The sequence below is a fragment of the Rhea pennata genome, chromosome 6 (assembly GCF_028389875.1).
Source record: "Rhea pennata isolate bPtePen1 chromosome 6, bPtePen1.pri, whole genome shotgun sequence".
Taxonomy (NCBI): domain Eukaryota; kingdom Metazoa; phylum Chordata; class Aves; order Rheiformes; family Rheidae; genus Rhea; species Rhea pennata.
Window position 1 is genome coordinate 40,228,322 of NC_084668.1, and position 19,626 is coordinate 40,247,947.

Here is a 19,626-nt window from a genome sequence, read left to right on the forward strand (position 1 = left end):
TGGGATGACGTGAACATGATGCGACATAGCAGACATGGTGATAAAAATATTATTTGAAATTTTCTTTCTAAATATATGATGGAACCCCTCTACATCTGAAAACTCAGATCAAACAGCTGTTTCCACTGGAAAGGGACAGTGAGGTGAAGTCATTTAGACGCGTAACAGAAAGCTCTGTTTTCAGCTTAAGGTTTAAGCCTGGAAAAACCACTTGTTTGCTACCCGTGGGTACTGGCCAAGAAACAGCATAGACGTTGTGGTTCCAGTGGGTGACGTGCTCCTCCACCAAATCTGGTTTTAGCCCTGAACTCCTCTCTTGCCCCAGCCGCAGAAAGTTGCCTATTGAACGTCATCCTCATAGACATGGGGAAAGGTCTTCAAACAACATGCACAGCAACACCACTCTAAGAGAGCTATTAAACTGCAGCTGAAGAGAAATACCTAAGCAGGCTACAGTGTTAAGCTAAATATTGTTTTAATAAAGTGTTCTGCAACCTCTAATGCTTTATACTTGATGGAAAAATGGAGACCTAGTGATCTGAGCAATGGCTTTCCTCCAGAATGCATCTTACTGAAACGAAAATAGGTAACATTACCTAAGTTAGGTCCATCTAAAAATTAATGCCCATCAAAATTAAACAAATCTTCACTGCAGGCGTCCTCCAATATGCAAAACCTTCAGGCTTAAGAAATGTTTAGCAAGTCCCAGCAGGTAGCAGCAACTAGGGAGGCTCAATTTCCCAGCAGAAAACTTGCCTTTCCTGACAAAAATTTACATATAAATAGGCAAAATTGAGGTTTGGCACCCCTCAGAAAAGGGAGAGTATCTCCAGTATATAAAGACCCTTTCCCAGTCCGCTTGCATTTTTCATACTTTAATCGAGTATGGATGTATAAGCGGGAAGGGAACTTGCCGCCTGGTTTTCTATTAACCTATTGATGAAAGAATCCATCCTAATGCGTTCAGTGTCATGCCTTTTTCTTTTTTCCAAACAAATGGACTTTTTCGCAGTGATGCCGAGGTCCCCATTCATCCTAGCATGTCTCTGAGCATCGGTTAGGCTCCAGCCTGCTTCCTTGCGGTGCTCTGCCGTCTTGGAGAATACAGTGTTATCATTGTCGCTGGGCTTCAGACGGTGCCCAGCGCAGCCTCCCACAGGGTGATGGATGGCTAGGGCCCTGCTTAGCCATCCTACCCTGACTGCCTTCAAAATTATATACCGACTATAAATTTTTGTTACCTACAAACCAAGCCTTAACAGGCACTGGAGGTCATTACGTGCCTGATTTGTCATTGACTTATATTCCAGAATATTCAGCCTATCTAGTCTGGGTTCACTTGCTGGTTCACAAGCTAGTTTAACACGAGCTCTAGTTGCTAATGTATACATAAAAAAAGTGAAAGGTTTCCAATCAAAAGCTCTAAGAAATACTTATTTTAATCTTTTAACAGGACCATCCTGTCCAGAATGCTGGCACGGAGGAGAAGCGCCACTGCTGATTGCACCCAAGCTCATTAACTCCTAAATTTTCGATTGCCAGGATTAACCTCCTACCTTCACTGGGCAAATTAACATGTGCTTTCTAAGCCTCAGTCCGGGACAAGCACAGTAAACCATTCCCTGCCACCCAGTGATAGGGAGGTAGGCTCTTCCCAGTCCTCCAAACCGATGCCGTAATCACTAGCCATGACTCTCTGAGGCCAAGATGTGGTTTTTAAGATGAAGCCTCATGATGACTGCTGGAGTGCTTTCAGCTGCTTTCAGCTGTCTCACCTGTGATCTGGTGCATTGCTCATGGGGCACATGCCCCCTTGGATATCTAGTTCAAATGTATCATTTCAGGTCCAGGAATCTACCAGCTTGATTTGTTAGGAGGAAAGAACGATGAGCTTCTACATAGCTGTGCCAAGTGCTACAAAGGCCCATTTATTTATTTTTTATAGCAGGAACCACCGCTCAGGTAGAACAGAGGTCACAGCAGCTGTCAAGTTATGCCACAAAAATATTTAACAGCTACTTGAAAATCTCCATACACTGCAGAGAAACCACACCCCATCCAAACGCATGCATCAGCTCAGTCCTACAAAGTCCCATGCAAGCCCGGTGAGACAATTTTCACCCTGGTAATGACGTAGAAATGAAAAAACCTGTTTCCTCCTTGCACTGAACTTCAACTGCAGCACTTAGTCATGCTACTACACTTCTGCAGATAAGCAGTTCCTGCGTTTGCTAGATGGACGTGCAGTTGCTTGTTTAATCAAACCGCTTGCATTTCTTTCTCTAATGTTCAGAATCTCATCGTCACCTTTTTACGGTGAGTGAATAGCATGCAAAGCTGCGTCGTGGTAAAACTCTCTGTGTTTCCTCAGGGCGACGCACCAGTGGTTGCTGCATACAGAAAGGATGGCTGCACAAGCCTGTTCCCCCACCGTCAACCAGAAGGCGATTATTGTGGGGATAACCACACTCTCCTTGACTTTTCTCCTTCACCCCTTTTACTTACCATTTTCTCCAAGATGATTTTGCCATTCTTTTCTAGCTGTTTAACACCAGCTTTGTGTTCAGAGCATATTTGAAATGCAGGAGGCTTTGACTTAGGAGGCATTGTGCAATGTCACTATCTAAATATTTTTTAAAAAGTATGGCTGAGGTGAAACTTGTAAGACAAAACTCTTGCCGTTGTTCATTTATTTCTCAGCGAGGACTATTTGCAGCTGGAGAGCGAATAAAGATTTCCCAGGCATTGTCCATGACCTCCAGAGATCACAGCTTGCAGAAGCCGTGGCCAGGACAAAGACTTCTTCATCTTGCAGGGCGTCGAGCTTGCGCTGTAGCCTGCACTGAACTCAGACCCAGGAGATCAACAATTCTAGGCTCAATACTTGCTCGAGCCACTTAGAAAAATGCCCCTTTTCCTGCTTTCTTTGCTTGCATGCTCCCTGTGCAGTCACTTGGAAAGTGGGCACTGCCCTGCAAAGCAGTACATGGACACTCTCAACGCACTGCACTTCACATTTTTTAGATAGTAGTGCTTTCTATAAAATAGGGTTACCGTATCAGCCATCTGTTGTTTCAGCAAGGGTTGTGTTAATCATGACAGCTGACGAGTTCTGTTCGGCCCTGCACATAATGTTATATAAAAGTCATTTCAAACTGTTTGCACGTAATCTTCATTCTAGCCTTGAAAATACCATGCCGATTCACCAGCCACACAATCCTGCTGAACCCAGCACTGCCATTACAGAGAAGCAGTAAGGCAAACTTCTCATCCATAGCGCCCTACAAGCGTGACTCAATCCTATCATGTCTGATGGTTCTTGAAATGGGACATTTTCTGTTTCCAAGACTCATAAATGCTTCCCCCCTCCCCCCGCTACTGCATCTGCTGATAGTACTCGACAGACTCCCTTCCGCAGCAGAGTGCCTGAGATGCACCCAGCTCATGTGACACGGGCACCGTAAAACAAGTTGCCCTCTCTGAGACTCTAAGACCATCGAGCAATGGTGAGTAATCACACACAAACTGCAGGCAATGAGTTTTGCAGCCAAGCAATCCTCTGGGGCATCTACATCCCTAAAAAGTGCTAATGGGGCAGACCTGCAGGAGCTGGTCTTGATTCCATAAACTTCTTTCCAGAAAACAGATTATGAGCTCTTCTAGAGTTTAAGGAACTTTTTGTTTTGTTTTGTTTTGTATTCGTTTTTTTCCAAACAAACTTCTCCTTCTTGCTTTTATTATTAAATAGAAAACTCTCACCAAGTTGTCCTTGTGCTTCACTGGCTGCATGAAGATCACACAGCTTCCAGATCTCCAACTCAGGCCTCAAAAACTATAAAGATGTGGAGATGGCAGAAGCATTTACTACTATTCCTGCACCTTTTCTGGGTTTTCTATGAAGTCCTTGCTTAAATCGAACATGATTTGAACCCTTGTGGCTTGACACAAAGAAATGCTACAGACTGACAGTTGCAAATGGAGAGAGGGCACCTGCAGCTACAACACGTGAAGGCCAGCAGTCATGAAGCTCTTGCCATGGATCTGCAGGTACTGAATGGCCTCATTGGGTTTGACTAGACACAATCCTGCTTTATTTGGTATTTTGATGTCTTCAGTTTTCCGGTTTGTCAGATGCACCTGCACACTCTGAAGTGGGTGCTGTACAGGCTATTTAATAGCTGGCCAGGTCCTCCAACATCCAAATGCTACCTCACATATGCTCTGAAATTTGGATCCAAATAGAAGACACTGAAAACCAGTGGGAGCTGACAGCTCGGAGGCCACTGTCCCTTACAGCAAGCCCCAGGGACAAAGCAGTGGCAGCAGTTTGCTGTTTCAGCTCACAGTCCTGGAGGGCATCAAGCTGCTTTTGGAAACATGGGCAACCTTACCATTGCTGATTTGCTCTTGGATACTTCACTCTGAGCCAATCTATGCTTGGTTAACATGTGTGCTACATTTATTTAATACCTGTGAGGTCCTCGAAGGATGCTTAAGGCACTAGTCACCTAAACATCATTATCAACCTCCTTCAACTTACTCAAATATGCTCATTTATACTTTGGATAAGCAGAAATGTGCTTTTATGCTTAGGAGAGCCTTGACATCTACAGTTGCGTTCTAAAAAAGCTCTTTCTGTGCCGCCGTCCTGAGAAGCTACAGCTGAGTTAATGTCACCTTGGGTCTCCATGTGGCATGGTTCTTCGTTGATCAGATAAATGGTCCTCAGACAGCTGATTAAAAAAAATGACGTAGCCGTTAGGTGGTGCGGCCAAGCCTCACCAGCCATGTTGGACGTTCAAGCATGCATGAATTACCTCCCCGGAGTGTGCTGCGCGGCGCTGATTAAATGAGGCACGCCACAGCCCTCAGCATCAATTATCAGAAATAATAGGATCTTTCCCCCTTCGCCGGTGGAAGGGGGCTGGGGACAGCGGCGGCGTGCCACTGGCGCCACCGAGCTGCTCCTCACCCCCCGTGCTGCCCATGCATGGAAAGATGGCTCGTTATTCGGCTTTACTGCAGAACAATTAAAGCCCAAGAAGATGCTGGAGAATCGCCCTCTCCTATTGCATAGGCCAGGTGAACTTTTTGCTTATCGTATCTAATGTCCATCTATAAAAACAAACGTAAGAAGCAAACTTGAGTCTGGAGGGTATTCAGGGATGAACTCCAATGTGATCTCCATAAAATTGCCACCAAGCTGGAAGATGGCCTCTATGTTTCCGCACTCCTCCTGCTCTTTTCCAATTCTTCTTGCACCAGGGAGCTCTGGAACAGCAGATCAGGGATTCTTCTTCCGTGTTGGTCAATAGAGCAGCAATTTGCATTTCTAGGTCTGGCAAACACTAAACTCAACTAAAAAGCAGATCCTTTTTAGAAAAATACAGTGTGCAAAGAACTAATAAGCATACAGTACTTTGCTGCAACTCCTCACAAACGTTCAGAAGTACATATAGCAGATCCACTAAACCATATTTCCAAAATCCTTTAAACATTCGAATGAGATTCTAAAATTTTCAAATATTTCTGCTTAGTTGATTGGTGTTAATAGGATATACATCTCAACAGACAACAAAAACAGAGCTAATACAAAAAGACACAACCATCAAAGGGTCTTCAACAAGCTAAGAAACTGAAGTTGGACAATAACGGCCTTTCATACATCTAACAGTTCCTTTCTGGACACCTGAACACTGGGAAAAAGAGAAGCTGTTGGGTATCAAGCTCCTTAGAAGGTCTGGATCTATGTATATATATATAATACTTCAAACAGGGTAACTTGGATAAAAGAAATTAGCAGAAATGTCAAGCTACAGTTATAAAAGTTACCTAACCAAAAGTAAATATTTATGCCAGAAGTTAAAAAAAAAAACCAAACAAACAAACAAAAAAAACAACCAAACAAAAAAAGAACACCTCCCAAAATCCTGCCCCCAAACGAAAACCCTATCTAATGCTGTATTTTTAAACCACAGGACACTCCAAAAAAACACTTCCTTGTCCACTAAAGCTTAATTACATTTGGCTTAGCTTCAGCTTTGACCATTTCAAACTAAGAAAAAGAATAAAACCAAGTTCACGCTTTTACCCACGATGGTGAAAAATGTTACTCTAATAAAAAACATATAAAATGGTTTTTAATTCCTTTTTCAATAAGGAAACTTTTGCAGAAGGTAAAGGACTAGCTAAACTATTCAGTGCATTTCCAATATGCTATAAACATACAAGATTCAAAGTGACAAAAATAAATGCTAATTGGAAACATTTTTCTCAGTTTTTCATCATCTGAAGCAGAAAATTATGGGTCTTTTACACATACACACAAAAATCCTTTTCAACCACCTAGAAAAATTATCTTTTAATAAAAGCTTCAAATTATACTATCATATTTCAAAGGCAACGAACAGTTAAAGCAGCTAATCAAAGGTATAATTATTTAATGACTACTACTCATGCTATCTAACAGGACCATAATTGCTTGGCTGTGATCACTAGACCACCAGCTTCAATACTGGAAAACAAGTACTTGGCTTGTAGCATTTGATCGACCAATTTCTAAGGTTAGTTTCTCCAATTGGGTCGGCTTCACAAGGCTGGCTGAGTTATTATGGAATCAGAAAACCAGTTTGTCATACTGCCCCCATTTTTTTTCCCCCCTTTGTGCACGGTTGCACTAGGACGTATTGCACAGGGGAGTATAAAAAAGCTTACACCATGCAAAAATATTTTCCAGAACAAAATTTCAAAAAACAATTAGTTTTATTCAACGCCATATAACATTTTTCTGTAAACCCCATCTGAACCCATTCTAGTAACTGAACTGTAAAAAAAAAAAAAAAAAAAAAAAAAAAAAAAAAAAAAAAAAAAACCCAAACGCGTCTATTAAAAGAATTTAAAATCTTAATGGCATTTCAATATTTCTTATTTATTGCCCATATTACTTCTACTTTGAGTTGGTGGAACAGGGCACAAGCAGACCTTTGGACTCCTTCGGACACTGCTCCATCACTTCTATCATGTCTTGTATAATAGGAAATACGAGAAAAATGTAGCATTACTTGCATATTATTAGAGTTACCCAGAAGCTACACATATGTACTGTACGTATTGCTTTATCTTTGGTTAAGTAACAAAGTACTTATGGAATAACTACTTGAGTCACGATATTTTAATGTCAAACGCTAAATATAAGCTACTACTATCATGCTAGTTTTGCAGTAGTAATTTTTTTTCTGTTACCTAATTAGATTTAAGATACTATATTGAGACCTCTAGAATTTTGAAGATATTTGAATTCCTATCCTATTACCTAGTCAATATCTTGATTTTAAGATCAATCTCGTTCTCGCAATTAGCATAGTCACAGCTAAGGTAACACCCACGACACACAGGGCCCCACTGTCAAACCCGGACGTGGATGGAAACCACCCTTTTCAGTTCTAACCCCATCATAGCCAACACAATGCCAAGGGCAAAAACGGTACCGCGCAATGCCGCGTGAATCCCCTCCTTGCACTACCCTGCGTGTCTGGAAGGACACTTGTGACGACAAGCCAGGGTAAGCCACCACACATGCCATCTGCAATGACTTCTTGAGTGTCAACCCTTACCAGCGACACTGGCGTTAAGGAACGTAAAAGGTACCGCCATTAAGAACGAGCTAAGGTATTTCGGAGAGGTGCTGGAGCAAACATCACCATGTGGTTGAAGAGGACCTGGAGCACATGAGCAGCACCTTGCCCATGGATGAGAGGACCACGGGAGAAGTGAGCGGCGGCCACGCGCTGCTCTCTATCAGCCTCCCTTATTTCTGCTGTTCAGACCCTGCACTGGCTCAGCGAGAAGAGAAAAGCCTCACTTGCTTACCCCACTGAGAACCACTACTTTTACGGCATGATGGATTTATTCGCGTTTCGGACCATCAGTTTCATCTATGGATAGGGAGCCGACAATCTTGCCCGTTATAGGCTGATAAACAGGGAGCATTTAAATCCATTACGCAAAGATGCATCGTTCTTCAGCCTTTTCCCTCCTTGCACAAAATGCAGCCACATTTTGTTGCTAGTGCAAGCAATTACTGTCATGAAAACAGTTTCAAAACAACAGAAAGAGCTGTTTCTCCTCAAAAGGAGTTATAGTCTCTCTGCTTGCTTTGGAAGTAATTCGCAGTGCCAGAATCCTGCAGTTTCTAAGTGCGCAGCCATTGCTTCTTTTGTGAAATTTCTTTTCCAATGTATATTAGGTGTCACGGTGGAAATACTGTAAGCTAAAAATAAAATATACTACAATAAAGTAATAACATTGGGCTGAATTAAAGCCAAAGAGAGCACACTTGTTTTCTCGTATGGCACAGAAATCATAAACTGTTCAAAGACAAAAAACATTTTTGCATAAAGTGGGTCAGGAAAGTACTCTGCACTACTCAATGTGCTTCAGAGCAACTTTGGCCACAGTGCCCTACCAAAAATAAGCCAAAGCTAATTGCACTTAGTGGGTGACATCAGTATCTATGTAATCCTTACAGTTCTCATTTCTTTGAGGTTTTTTGCAGATACAGATGATGCAGAATTAGATTTTTCCCAAGACCTGCCAGGACGCTCATTTTAGATTTATTTTGTTCTACATTTAATAAACATGATTTTAAAATGGCAAGGGAGACTTCTCACTATCCTCACTGTTATCAAAGGAGGCATATAAGTTGATACAAATAAAGATAGATTAAGCATTTGGCATTAGAGTCATTTTGTTAGTTCCATCTTTTACTTATCCTAAAATTTAAAACAATTACAAAACTGAAGGGAAGTCAGAATTTCGTTTCCTGCCCTGACTCTCACATTTTCCTCACATGTTTAATCCATACTATCTGCACCACTACGAAATGCAAGCTCATCCTATGCAAATAAAAATATGACTACAAAATACAGCTGCATAAAACTTAGAAGAAATTTTCTTCTAACGAAGCAATTGTTGTATTAGATCCTAAAGATTATTACACATATAACCAAGCTGTAAAGCATTATTGGTAAGGTAACTTGGCTAGAGGATCTAAATCTTGCTCAACACAAGCAAGTTCAAGTTGTGCAAAGGAACTTGTGCTAGACCATTTTAGAAGAGGATATCCATGTGGCATCTTAGAAACGGATTTATTTGAAGTGTTTCCGTCCTTTGCAAAATCCACTACATGATCGAGGCTTATTAGCAGTTTGCCCTGCAGCACGGTACGCAGCGACAGGCATGTCTGGCTGGGCAGAGGAGGAGCGTGCATGCACAAAACCGTTCTGTTTGCTCCTGGTAGAGAATCACATCCATATGTGACCGGATGCAACAATACTTTCCACTGAAGCTACGTTTAATTCTTCCTTAATTTTCATCATTTGTGAAAATAAACACCAGACGATCTCCCAGTATTAGGTGTTTAATAGTTCAAGCCCGTTAGTCCACTTGTGGTGCAACTTTCCATGCTAGCATCGGGGCTCCTCCGTAGAGGCATTCTAGCTGGAGAGATTTATTGTGTCAAGGCCTTTTCTTACAAACTACTAAGCCATCTGCAATGACTATCTCTCTATAAAACTGAATGCATGTGGAAAAACAGGAAGGTCACCATCTCTGCTTTTGCCTGAGCTTCTACAACTGCCTGTGCCGATGCAGTAGGAAGACACCTTTCAGTTCCTTCGCCTTAACCTGCCATGGGCTCCGGGCCCTACCTCACAAGGAGGACACCCTGAGGCACAGATAAATTTGTTAGGACTAATCCCAGCAGAAGTTCCTATCTTGGATCACACTCCCACCAGCTGCATTTAGCTAAGTCAGTAATAAATGTAATAAATTGTATTTTAGGACTCCTCAGCGCCTGCAAAATTTAGTAGGCTAGTTCCTAGCATAAAGTGGGCAATGGGACAAGGACCTCAGGACCTTTCACATTAAACATTAGCCAACCTAACTTTCAAAACTCATTACTCAACCAATAGCCATTACAACAACTTACAATGGAGCCTGAAGGTGTCTCTCATTTGGGTGACTGGTCTTAAAATAGGTCTCTTACTGGGGATCAGGTAAGTCAAGACTCTTCTGCTGTAAAATTACCTTTGAGAATAGAAAAATTCTCTCCAACATTTTGTCTCTTCTCCACGGATTGCATCCTCCTCTGGATTTTTGAAAGCACATGTGGCAAGCTGCTCCTCAGAATACAACCAGGGAAAAATGCAAAAATCTTAAATTGAAGCTGCCCTGGGTGCGGTATTATCCACTATCTGCCCAGATATTAAATACTGCTTTGAGCAAATCCAACAAGATCAGGGTTAACTTCTGACTCTATGCAGCTGGTTCTTAAATGAATGTTATCATTTTAATAATTTGACATGTTTCAAAAGCTGCAGTTGCAGAAAATCCCTGGGGAGATGCTGTGATTAGCTTCAGAATGGAGAAGTTGGAAGCCAGGGGTGGGAGGGGGGATGCAATTTTGTATCTGCATATTTTAAATACTGCAGATTTGTGGACAGGACATACACAAACACCTCATGACCGTGCGATAAAGAAAAATAAATAAATAAATAAATAAATAAAGAGCTCAACAAATCAAGAGACTTGTGTCTAAGCTCCAGTGCCTTTCCTTCTTCAATATAACACAGAGTAACAACTGCATTTCACCTGGAAAGATAAATACTAAATCTTGCATTTACATCAGCTGCTGGTGTCAAAGGCTTTCTTGCCAGCGAGAGACCCGAGTTGTTAACTACTAAATGGCTAAATGACAATGGCTGTTACTAATCGCTTATTGAATAATGGAACTGACACAACTGATAAAAGGTTTCAATCCTGGAAAAAAAAATGATTTATAGTATTTCACTCTCCTGGCACTGTTATTTGTATGACAAATGGCTGGACAGCCACCGGTTAATCTCCACACACCTCCGACTCGGATGTGGCAGCCTCTGCTAGAGCATCCATGTAATCGAGCCCAGCTAACGCCACGGCCGCACCGGCGCGTGGGGATGAACGCGGGCGTTTTATCAAGGCTGATCCCCAAATCAGTTTACGCAATGAGTTTTTTTTTTTTTTTTTTTTTTGGGAGGGATGGGGAGGGAAAGCATGGCAAGGAAGGGGAGGAGTATCGTAAAAACAATAAGCTGCTGCTCGCAACTAGGTAGAGAGGCCATGCTCCTGCAGCACAGAAATGAAATCATCGATACAAGCAAGGCATTAAGGATTTCAGAAAGCTCTGTATAGTTTATGGATTTTCATGATGGCAAAATCTGAACTGCAGAATCACACAGAGCTGTCAAGACTGTTTGTTATGTTGCTGCATCGTCTGCTGCCCACCACAGAGCCTATCTTCTGCTTGGATGGGAGAGGGGGACGAGACTTCTTTTGAGCCAGTATGAGATAGGATTTTTTTTCTCCCCTCTCCCAAGAAAGGAATGAAGCCTTGTATTTATAAGCAGTCCATCAACGGTAGCTTTATTTCATTGGTTGTATTGGTTTTATTGGTATTACACTACTTCCTGCAGAAGTCCACTGTATTTTATCATGTCAGGCTTTCAAAGGCAGCAAACCCTTCACGGGGCTCAGCTTCCCAGAGTTCGCCTTCTCCTGCATCACTTGTCAACGTGGCACCTAGAAGTTTTAACTGTTCAGATAAGGGAAATGAACCCCCCCCCCCGATATAATGGAGGAAAAATAGCTTCTGGAAAGTAAAAAACAAACAAAAAAACCCAGAAAATATGCAGAAGGAAAATAAAAGCATTCTAATTTTGAGAACTGAACAATGTGAGGACCGAAGATTTTAATGGTTATCCAGCATAGTTAGACTAGTAGGTACTTCACTCTATCTTATGCTGTAACTAATCAAAAATGGAATACAACCCATGTGATTTAAAATCAATTTCATATACAGTAATGTCTGTAAGATGAAAATGTACTTCCTCTTTTCATTTTCCTGTTAAAAAAGTTAAACACGAAATAAAGAGCACAGCACAATTCAACTAAACCACAGTAAAAAACTGCATTTACATGTGTGTCTAAGGGCAAGTGATCCCATCATCTTCTGTGCATGCATTTAAAGGTTAAACAATTCCTTCACTGCCCATCTGGACTACGGCCTAAAAAGACAAGTGAAGTTTTCACTGATTTCTCTAGTATTTGTATACATTGGCCTTAATTTAGCATAATATTTTGCAAAGTTGCAAGAATCTGCAATGTATTTGGATCAGATGCGCTTGACCCGTGACAGAAAAAAGTTAACAGATCAGATGTTGAGGTTCACCTGCAGCAAAAATCAGTACGGGGAATGCGAACGCTAGCATGTGGTCCTGGCTCCTCAAAGTGAAAAGCAGCAGCTAGCTTGGATGCAACATAGCAGAGAAAGCCAGGGGCAAGGACGCCAGGCAAAGGGTAACCCAGTAGGAGCGATGGCCTGAGGGAGCAATCCTTGTAGCGGTCTTTGGAGGGATCTGAATGGGGCTAGATTGCACACATCAAGACCAAGAAAGATGATGTTGCAGCAGTTGAGACACAAGACTGCGAATCCCCAGACGCGCGTTAGCTGCATAGACAAGACAATGCCAGAGATCATATGTGACAGAAAACAGCTGATGTACACAGGTCCAAATCAAAAGTTGAAGCCCAGACAACACAGAGAGAAAAGGGAGGCATGGAGGAAGCTGCGTTAAAAACACAGAAACAGAAAACCAGGTGACAATATTACAGGTTGCAGCATGCTAACAAGAAAACGAGGGCTCAGAGCTAGTTCCGAATTTTTGCTTAATTCTCGCACGCCCGTTCTCTCTTAGAAATCTTTAACGGGAGGAAAGCGAGATCAGATCTTCCAAGGAACGAACACAGGGCAGAGAACACGAAGCTGGGCTTGTAGGCAGCACGGGGGTAAATTAACGTGAGAAAGGAAGACAGCAGAACGGCAAGGGAAGTCCATGGCTGTCAGCTCAGGTCCTGACTTAGTGACACAATGAAATGCAGGGCAGGAAGAAGTAGGTGATAGGGACATGCCTCACAGCGAGGCAAACGGCATTTGGCTGAAAACAAAACCCAATTGGACTCTTCAGTGTGTTTGGACGACGGATAACTATTTGCAACTGCTTTTTATGATCTGCTGGTTAAGCATTTCAATCCTTTTAATTTAAATTGCATTGATTACTTTCCCTTTCTTTTGGTCATATTATCATGCAGGACTAACTCACGTGCCTTTGAAGAGCAAGTATATTGTGAATAATACAGCACTAAAAATGATTCAGCCTTTTATTGCTTTGTGACTTCCTATAAGAAGTTTAGATAACTCTGTTGCTTATTCTGCCATATGAGATTATTTTCTGATCATATTGCACACCAGCCTTCCCACAGTTTTGCTCAGGATCACTATGAGGTTAAGTAACACAGAGATTCTTCAGGATCCTTTTGCTCTTTTAGCTATGAGCAGTAATATCCATTTTATTCTAGTTTTCTGAAACATTTCCACTGCTACCAGAGCCCTTAAACATTAAATGACGGTTGATTAAAAGGCTCCTAAGCCAACTCCCTGGCACTCCTGGGCACAACTAATCTGGTTATGTAGACATAAATAGCAAAAAAAAACCCCAATCAACCAAACAAAAAAAACCCCACAACAGTGTAGATGGTATTTAGCTGTTGTTTAACTGCTTACTCGTTACAAAAGAAGTAGAAAATCCAAGGTACAAGTGAATTATGATTCTTTCCAATTAATAAAAAGTTTCTTTTGAATTCAGGAATCATTATTGTACCTTTTTGTCAAGCATTAGATTTGTATCCTGGTTATAATTTATTTGTTGTTCAGTTTAGGAAATTCCTCCATCATCATCCTTGCCCCTAGAGACCATCAATTCTTCCAACACTTTTTAACTTCCTTTATCAACCATTTACATCTTCTACCTGCTGCTTCATATTCACTGCCATCACCTTCACCAGCCTTCCAGCTGATATCTTCTTGAACTGTTTCCTCCACTTCCACTCTTAACCATCATTTTTTTAAAAAAATACAAGCACTCTTTTGAGAACTGTAGGTCTTCAGCACTTCTATATATATATATATTTCCTATACATTTTCACATAATTCACCTAATTATGTTTAACCTTTACTCCCACGCACGGTTATGCAAAATAAGCCTTTTAAAACCTGTATGGTGGTGGTTATACATACAAGTGGACGGGACTAGGCTGTGCTTGCTCAAGGTGGAGGACCAGCACTGGCCTTGTACCATGCAATCTCGACTTCTCGTGCATGCTTTAGCACCCAGGTGAAGCAGGACCAACAACATGGAGACACCGGCTCTCCGAGGGGCTGCAAGGCTTCGGCAAGACCCCGCTGCACTCCTCTAAGCCATCAATCAGCCCTCCAAAAGCAAGCCGAGGCTCTGCCCCTCCACGTGGTGTTAACATGCAGATAGTCAGAGTAATTGATAGCACAGGCGAACCGGGACACACAATAGTACAAGATTTCTGTCAAAAGATACCGCAATCAAATATAATAAAGCTTGATGGATTAGTAGACTCTTTTTATTGTGCCTATCTGCGTGTGTGCACAAGTTAAGGCCTGCTTGCCTGGTGGGTAAGATCAAATGGGTTTGTTAAAGGAACTGAGCCTGAAAAAACAAAGCAAAAGCAAGGTGCTATGGTAGGAAATACAAAGCCTACTCATGGGAAAAAATCACCGAGCGTGGTATCAACTAGCGACTGATCTGCTGGGCTCCCTCTGGAGAGATAACGCACATTTTTCCCCAGGTGAGCTGTAACATCACACGAGGTATAAAAAAATCTTAAAAATGCTAGCCCATGGCAGAAAATGCTGTAAGCAATACAGTCAGCTTTTCCTGCTTGGAATGGGAATAAACCAGATGCACTGTAAAATCCTAACCAACCAATTTAACCTCCCAGATCAGTGTAACTTAAAGAAGAGAACCTCACCCTAGCAACTGAGTTAGCTTGCACCCAGCTGGAACGTAGTTTCACCCCAAAAAGAAGAGGGGAGAAAACGCAACCCGTCCCCAAAGACAGATGGCAGAGAAAGAGGACAAAAGTACTCTAAAAAAAAAAAAAAAAAAAAGTGGTAAGTATTGTCGGAGCTGGATGGTGACAATTCCTAGGTGGTGAACTTGAAACGGCAGAAGGGCTCTGTACCTCGCAGGGTCTCCGTGACCTACTTCATGCCAGAAGGCTAACTGGAACGAGCAGCAGTCCCGCTCTCTTAACACGCTGTAGAGGCTTCTTGTATGTTCAACGTCCTCCTACCAGCGAAGCCTGAGTACAGAACAATTTTCACAAGTGTAGTCTCAAAGAGGCCAACATGCTGGCTTCTGCGGTGCTCAGAAGATCATTCTGGGTTTTATTCGGGCCGTTGCTTGCCTTTTGGAAGCTGTGAGGACATTTGGGCTCTGGGGGACAGTATATGTCAATCTTCTCTTTTTCAGAAGTATTGTAGGTTAAACTTTGGGCCTAACAACCTTGACAGCGCCCCTTTACATTTTTTAGACGAGCCATTGAGTAACATTATGACAAATTATGGGACCTGATGATACGGAACAAGAGCACCTACTCCAGACAAAGGCTGTGGGAAGAAATAAAAAGACGAAAAGAAATATTTCTGGCAAAAAAGAAACACTTCCTTCTTCGTTAGCATAAAGAACTGCAGAAAGCAGAATACTTGTATTAACCACAAAGCAGGGTGTTCTTGTAGTTATCAAGTGGAAGGACTACTGCAGCATGATCAGCTCCTCTTCTGCTTGGGGAACGACAGACAACATGTGAAACACCTTTCATAAAAAGCAAAAAAAAAAAAAAAAAAGTCTATAGACAGATACTTTCAATACTAAAGGCAGCAGATAACTACTGATATGGTCAAAGAAAAAGCAAAACCCTACTGCCAATCTTCTTCATCTCTATTATTTCATGTCACACTATATGACAGCTCTGAATATACCTTCTCTTCTTAGTAATGAACTAGAGTACTACCCTAAAAGTCCTTTGGTATATCTCAAGTTTACAGAAGCAGATCCTGAGGTAGACCTGCCCTCAGGAGCTTCAGCCACAGCTCAAAGTCAAGTACCTGGAGCATCAGAAGCTAACAATTACATAGCTAATTCTTACCCAAACCTTAGCCATCTTCAGAGTAAAAAACAAAACAAAACAAAAACTCCTGTAAGAGTCCAAATTTTGTTTAACATGACTAGGTAAACAGTACAATCACTTTACAGGTAAATGGTTTCTCTACTAGCCCAATCTATTTTTTTTTAAGAGTACAACATAAATCAAAGTCCAAGTCTTGACTTTCATAGCAAAAAAACTCTCCATCATTCTTGGACATCCCTTTCCTTTAAACGGCATTAACAGTTTGTTACTGAAGTCTGCCCTCTCACTTAGCATCAGGGAATCTAAAGATTACCTATCAGCAATGGCAACCTAATTATTAATAAGAATTTTGCCTGTGTAAACTGAGATCATGCTATATGCACTAAGTCTGACAGAAAAGAATATAGCTGACAACCCACTAAAAGTTCATCGCTTTAAATATTCTCCTAGTAATCATTATGGATCCTCACAGCAAATACGTCATGTAATCTGGCAAATATTAACTTACACTCCATCACATTAAATAGGTTAGCCATGTATTAACCTACAATGTATTGCAGCAAGGTTTGTTATAATTTAATTAAAACACTGAGGCCTCTTAAGTATTACACGAAATTCAGGTACCTTGCCTGCCAAATGGGGATTTTTTGTAAACAATTCCTCAGGAATTCTCGGTGATATTTTGAAGAGCTTGATTTTGGACCATATATCACAGATGTATGATATCACTGTCAATTATTTCACCTTTGACTTAAACTTACAGGAGTTTCAGACTTTGCCAGAATAAATGCATGTGATTATATCTTTTGACAAAAACTAAGCACTAGAAAGTTAAGAGCATTTCATAAAAAGTAGGAAAGCAGATTAGTTCAAACTAAGGAATCCAAAATGTCGGAAATACTCTTCATACTTTTACTTTGCTAGCGCACCTGTAGCTTTATATTCTAGGGGTGAAAACGTACATACTTCATATTTACAACATTCCAGTTCAATCTCTTATTCAAGGAGACAGAAACATTTTGTCTTTAAATAGCACACTTAGCTCTAATTTTGCTCTGGAAACGACTGCACGTAATGTGTTTTCATCAACTGTTCTACATCAGCCAAACCAACCCAAAAGATGCTTTGGGGCTGAAAAGAGGTACAACTCTTTTGTTGTACCATGTTGTACCATGTTGTACCATCTGAAGACCACAGACCATGCCTCTTACAAGTCTGAATTACACCACACAGATGATTGTAACACTTCAGCTCCCCAAGTAGAGAATTTTCCCTTGAGGTACTGAAGTCAACGACTTGCAGCTGAAGTCAGAGGAAAAAAAAACTCAGCGTGTAAAACACCAGCAACCCACATGACAGATGATTGCTGATTCTTTCAGCTGTGTAAAACTCTACTAGAAATACCCACCCAGGCTCCTCTGTACCTGAAGGACATGGCAAATACTGACTGCGAGTCCCACCATACATTCAAAATACGTATTTCGCATTTTTGAAATGCAATTTATCCCTTAAACAAATAAGACAAAATCAATGGACACTATTGGCTGTGAGATATTTACAGAGGCTCCAGATATACTTTTTTTAAAGATGTAACAACTGGAAAGACATGTACCAGTTGCTGGATAAGTATTGTATGATTTCCTTCACTAAATCCACCTTTCTGTGCTCAGACTGCTGCGACATTCGTGTGATAAACAGCATGTCTCACCATAAAATTTGAATTGGTTTTTCAAAAAAAGTTATTTATAACTGACCATTCACAGCCTCCTGACTGGCAGCCATCCAACCAAAAAGTAATTATGTGTGTGACAATGATGATATTAAGCCCAAAGTAATAGGATAGCTTCCAATTTTAAGGTTAAGTAAATCACAAGCTGTACTTTTATGTACAAGTATGTTGGTTAAAGCCTGCAAGTTGTGTGGGAACAGGCCAGCTGACTTTGTTGTTTTGTTTACCTCTACGGAGCATTACCTTGGCTGAAGAGCAATGGCATTTGCAACAATCACCATCCAGCCACCATCACTAACAAGCTAAAAATGATGATTTCAAAACTAAAACGCCTGAATATTGTTTTCTCTCGAAATACCAGCTTGCGTGACAATTGCACACCGTGCACACAGCCGGGCAGGTCCCGAAAGCAGAAGCTTGGGAGAGAAGAAATGAAAAGCAGCCGCAGTGATCTTAGGAGGAGCTGCCAGTTCTGTGTCAAAGGAAGCACAGTCAGAAATACTCCTGCCTGGCTTTGGAATCCATCACTGCGAACTGCAGTATTTCCTCCCCAGCTTAAAACCACAGACTAAAAGCACTGGAGAAAGAAGAGAAAAGGAAGTCAAGGCCAAGTCAATGCCATAACACCTGGAAAACACCACGGAAGAAGTTGACAGGATTCCTGTTGGCAAGAATCAAACATAACCTCTTCTGGAACGTGCCCTGGGAACTGCAGCAGACCAGGCAAGAATCATGTTCTATTAAACAAAACGAATAAAATGGAAAGCAACCTGTTAACAGATATTTCCCCCGCACACACACACATTACAGCATCTCAGCGAAATGGGAGGATTGTCATGTATGCCTCCCAGGAATTGTCGCTGACACTGCATACATCATGCTGTTCAATATGTTATGAGATGCTTGCAAGATATCTTACACTACTAAGGAAGCTGTTCTGTCACTGTCTTCTCCTAGTCCTTCAAAAAATAATCCTTTACAGGAAGAATTTACTCCCACAGATAAAACTGGTAGCAGGCTCAAACAACTAGGTCCACTGATCACAAAGAAACCCATCAGAGCCAGCGCTGTAGACTTCCTTATCCTAAAAAGTTAACCTTTTGAAGGTCCTGTAGCAAGGTTTGAGCAAGCTAGTAGCTCTCTCTGTTGCCAGGACAGCTACCTGTGGGGTTAGAAGGACTGGGAAGTAACAAGTCTCTTGCCATAGCACTGCAGAAAGATGTTTACTATGTTCGCAGACAAGGATGACACAGCTAATCCATCTAAGCAACCAGAGCCTCTGGACTGTCGCAGACTTGCAAAGCCTGATTAACAAACGCTAAGAGGCCAAAGACCTTGAAGTCCACAGTTGGGTTTAATATGCACCTGCAATAATACTTAAAGCATGAACTCATTTGAAGTTCACAGGGCTCCGATTTTCATCCCCATGAAATAGCTCCAGCTGGAGAAAGAAACCTTCTCACTGGGAAACACTGAAAACAAGCAGGTGATTATGGGCCTTCTGGTTTCTTACAATTTGGGAACTAATGGCTTCATATCACACCAGGCCTCAAAACAGCAAGAAGTTGGAAGTGCAGAGACCCCCCTCGCCCCGGTCCGAGGAACTCATCTCTCCTCAGTGCAGCCTGCAGAAGTTTGAGGAGCATACAGCAATCCTGAAGGCTGGTATAGGCATCAAAGCTCAGAGGTCACCAAGCGTAGAGATTTCAAGGGCAGATTTCTCTTCCTAAGGTGGTGGTGGTGGGGGGGGGAATCACAGCTCCTGTGGCCTGACTAAAACACTTGCAAATTCCCTCAAACCA

General features: G+C 41.7%; 1 protein-coding gene across 5 annotated transcripts in view; it reads right to left on the reverse strand.

The window, feature by feature from the left end:
- AGAP1 (ArfGAP with GTPase domain, ankyrin repeat and PH domain 1) overlaps nucleotides 1–19,626 on the reverse strand; it is a 375,973-nt gene that overhangs the window by 55,897 nt on the left and 300,450 nt on the right. The window contains exon 14 of one of the 5 annotated variants that reach the window (XM_062578165.1): nucleotides 11,478–11,616. The exons of the other annotated variants lie outside the window; for them this stretch is intronic. Within the exon in view, the coding sequence (XP_062434149.1) occupies nucleotides 11,528–11,616 (89 nt within the window). The 3' untranslated portion in view covers nucleotides 11,478–11,527. Of the gene's footprint in view, nucleotides 1–11,477; nucleotides 11,617–19,626 lie in introns of those variants that run through there. 5 annotated transcript variants of the gene reach the window in all.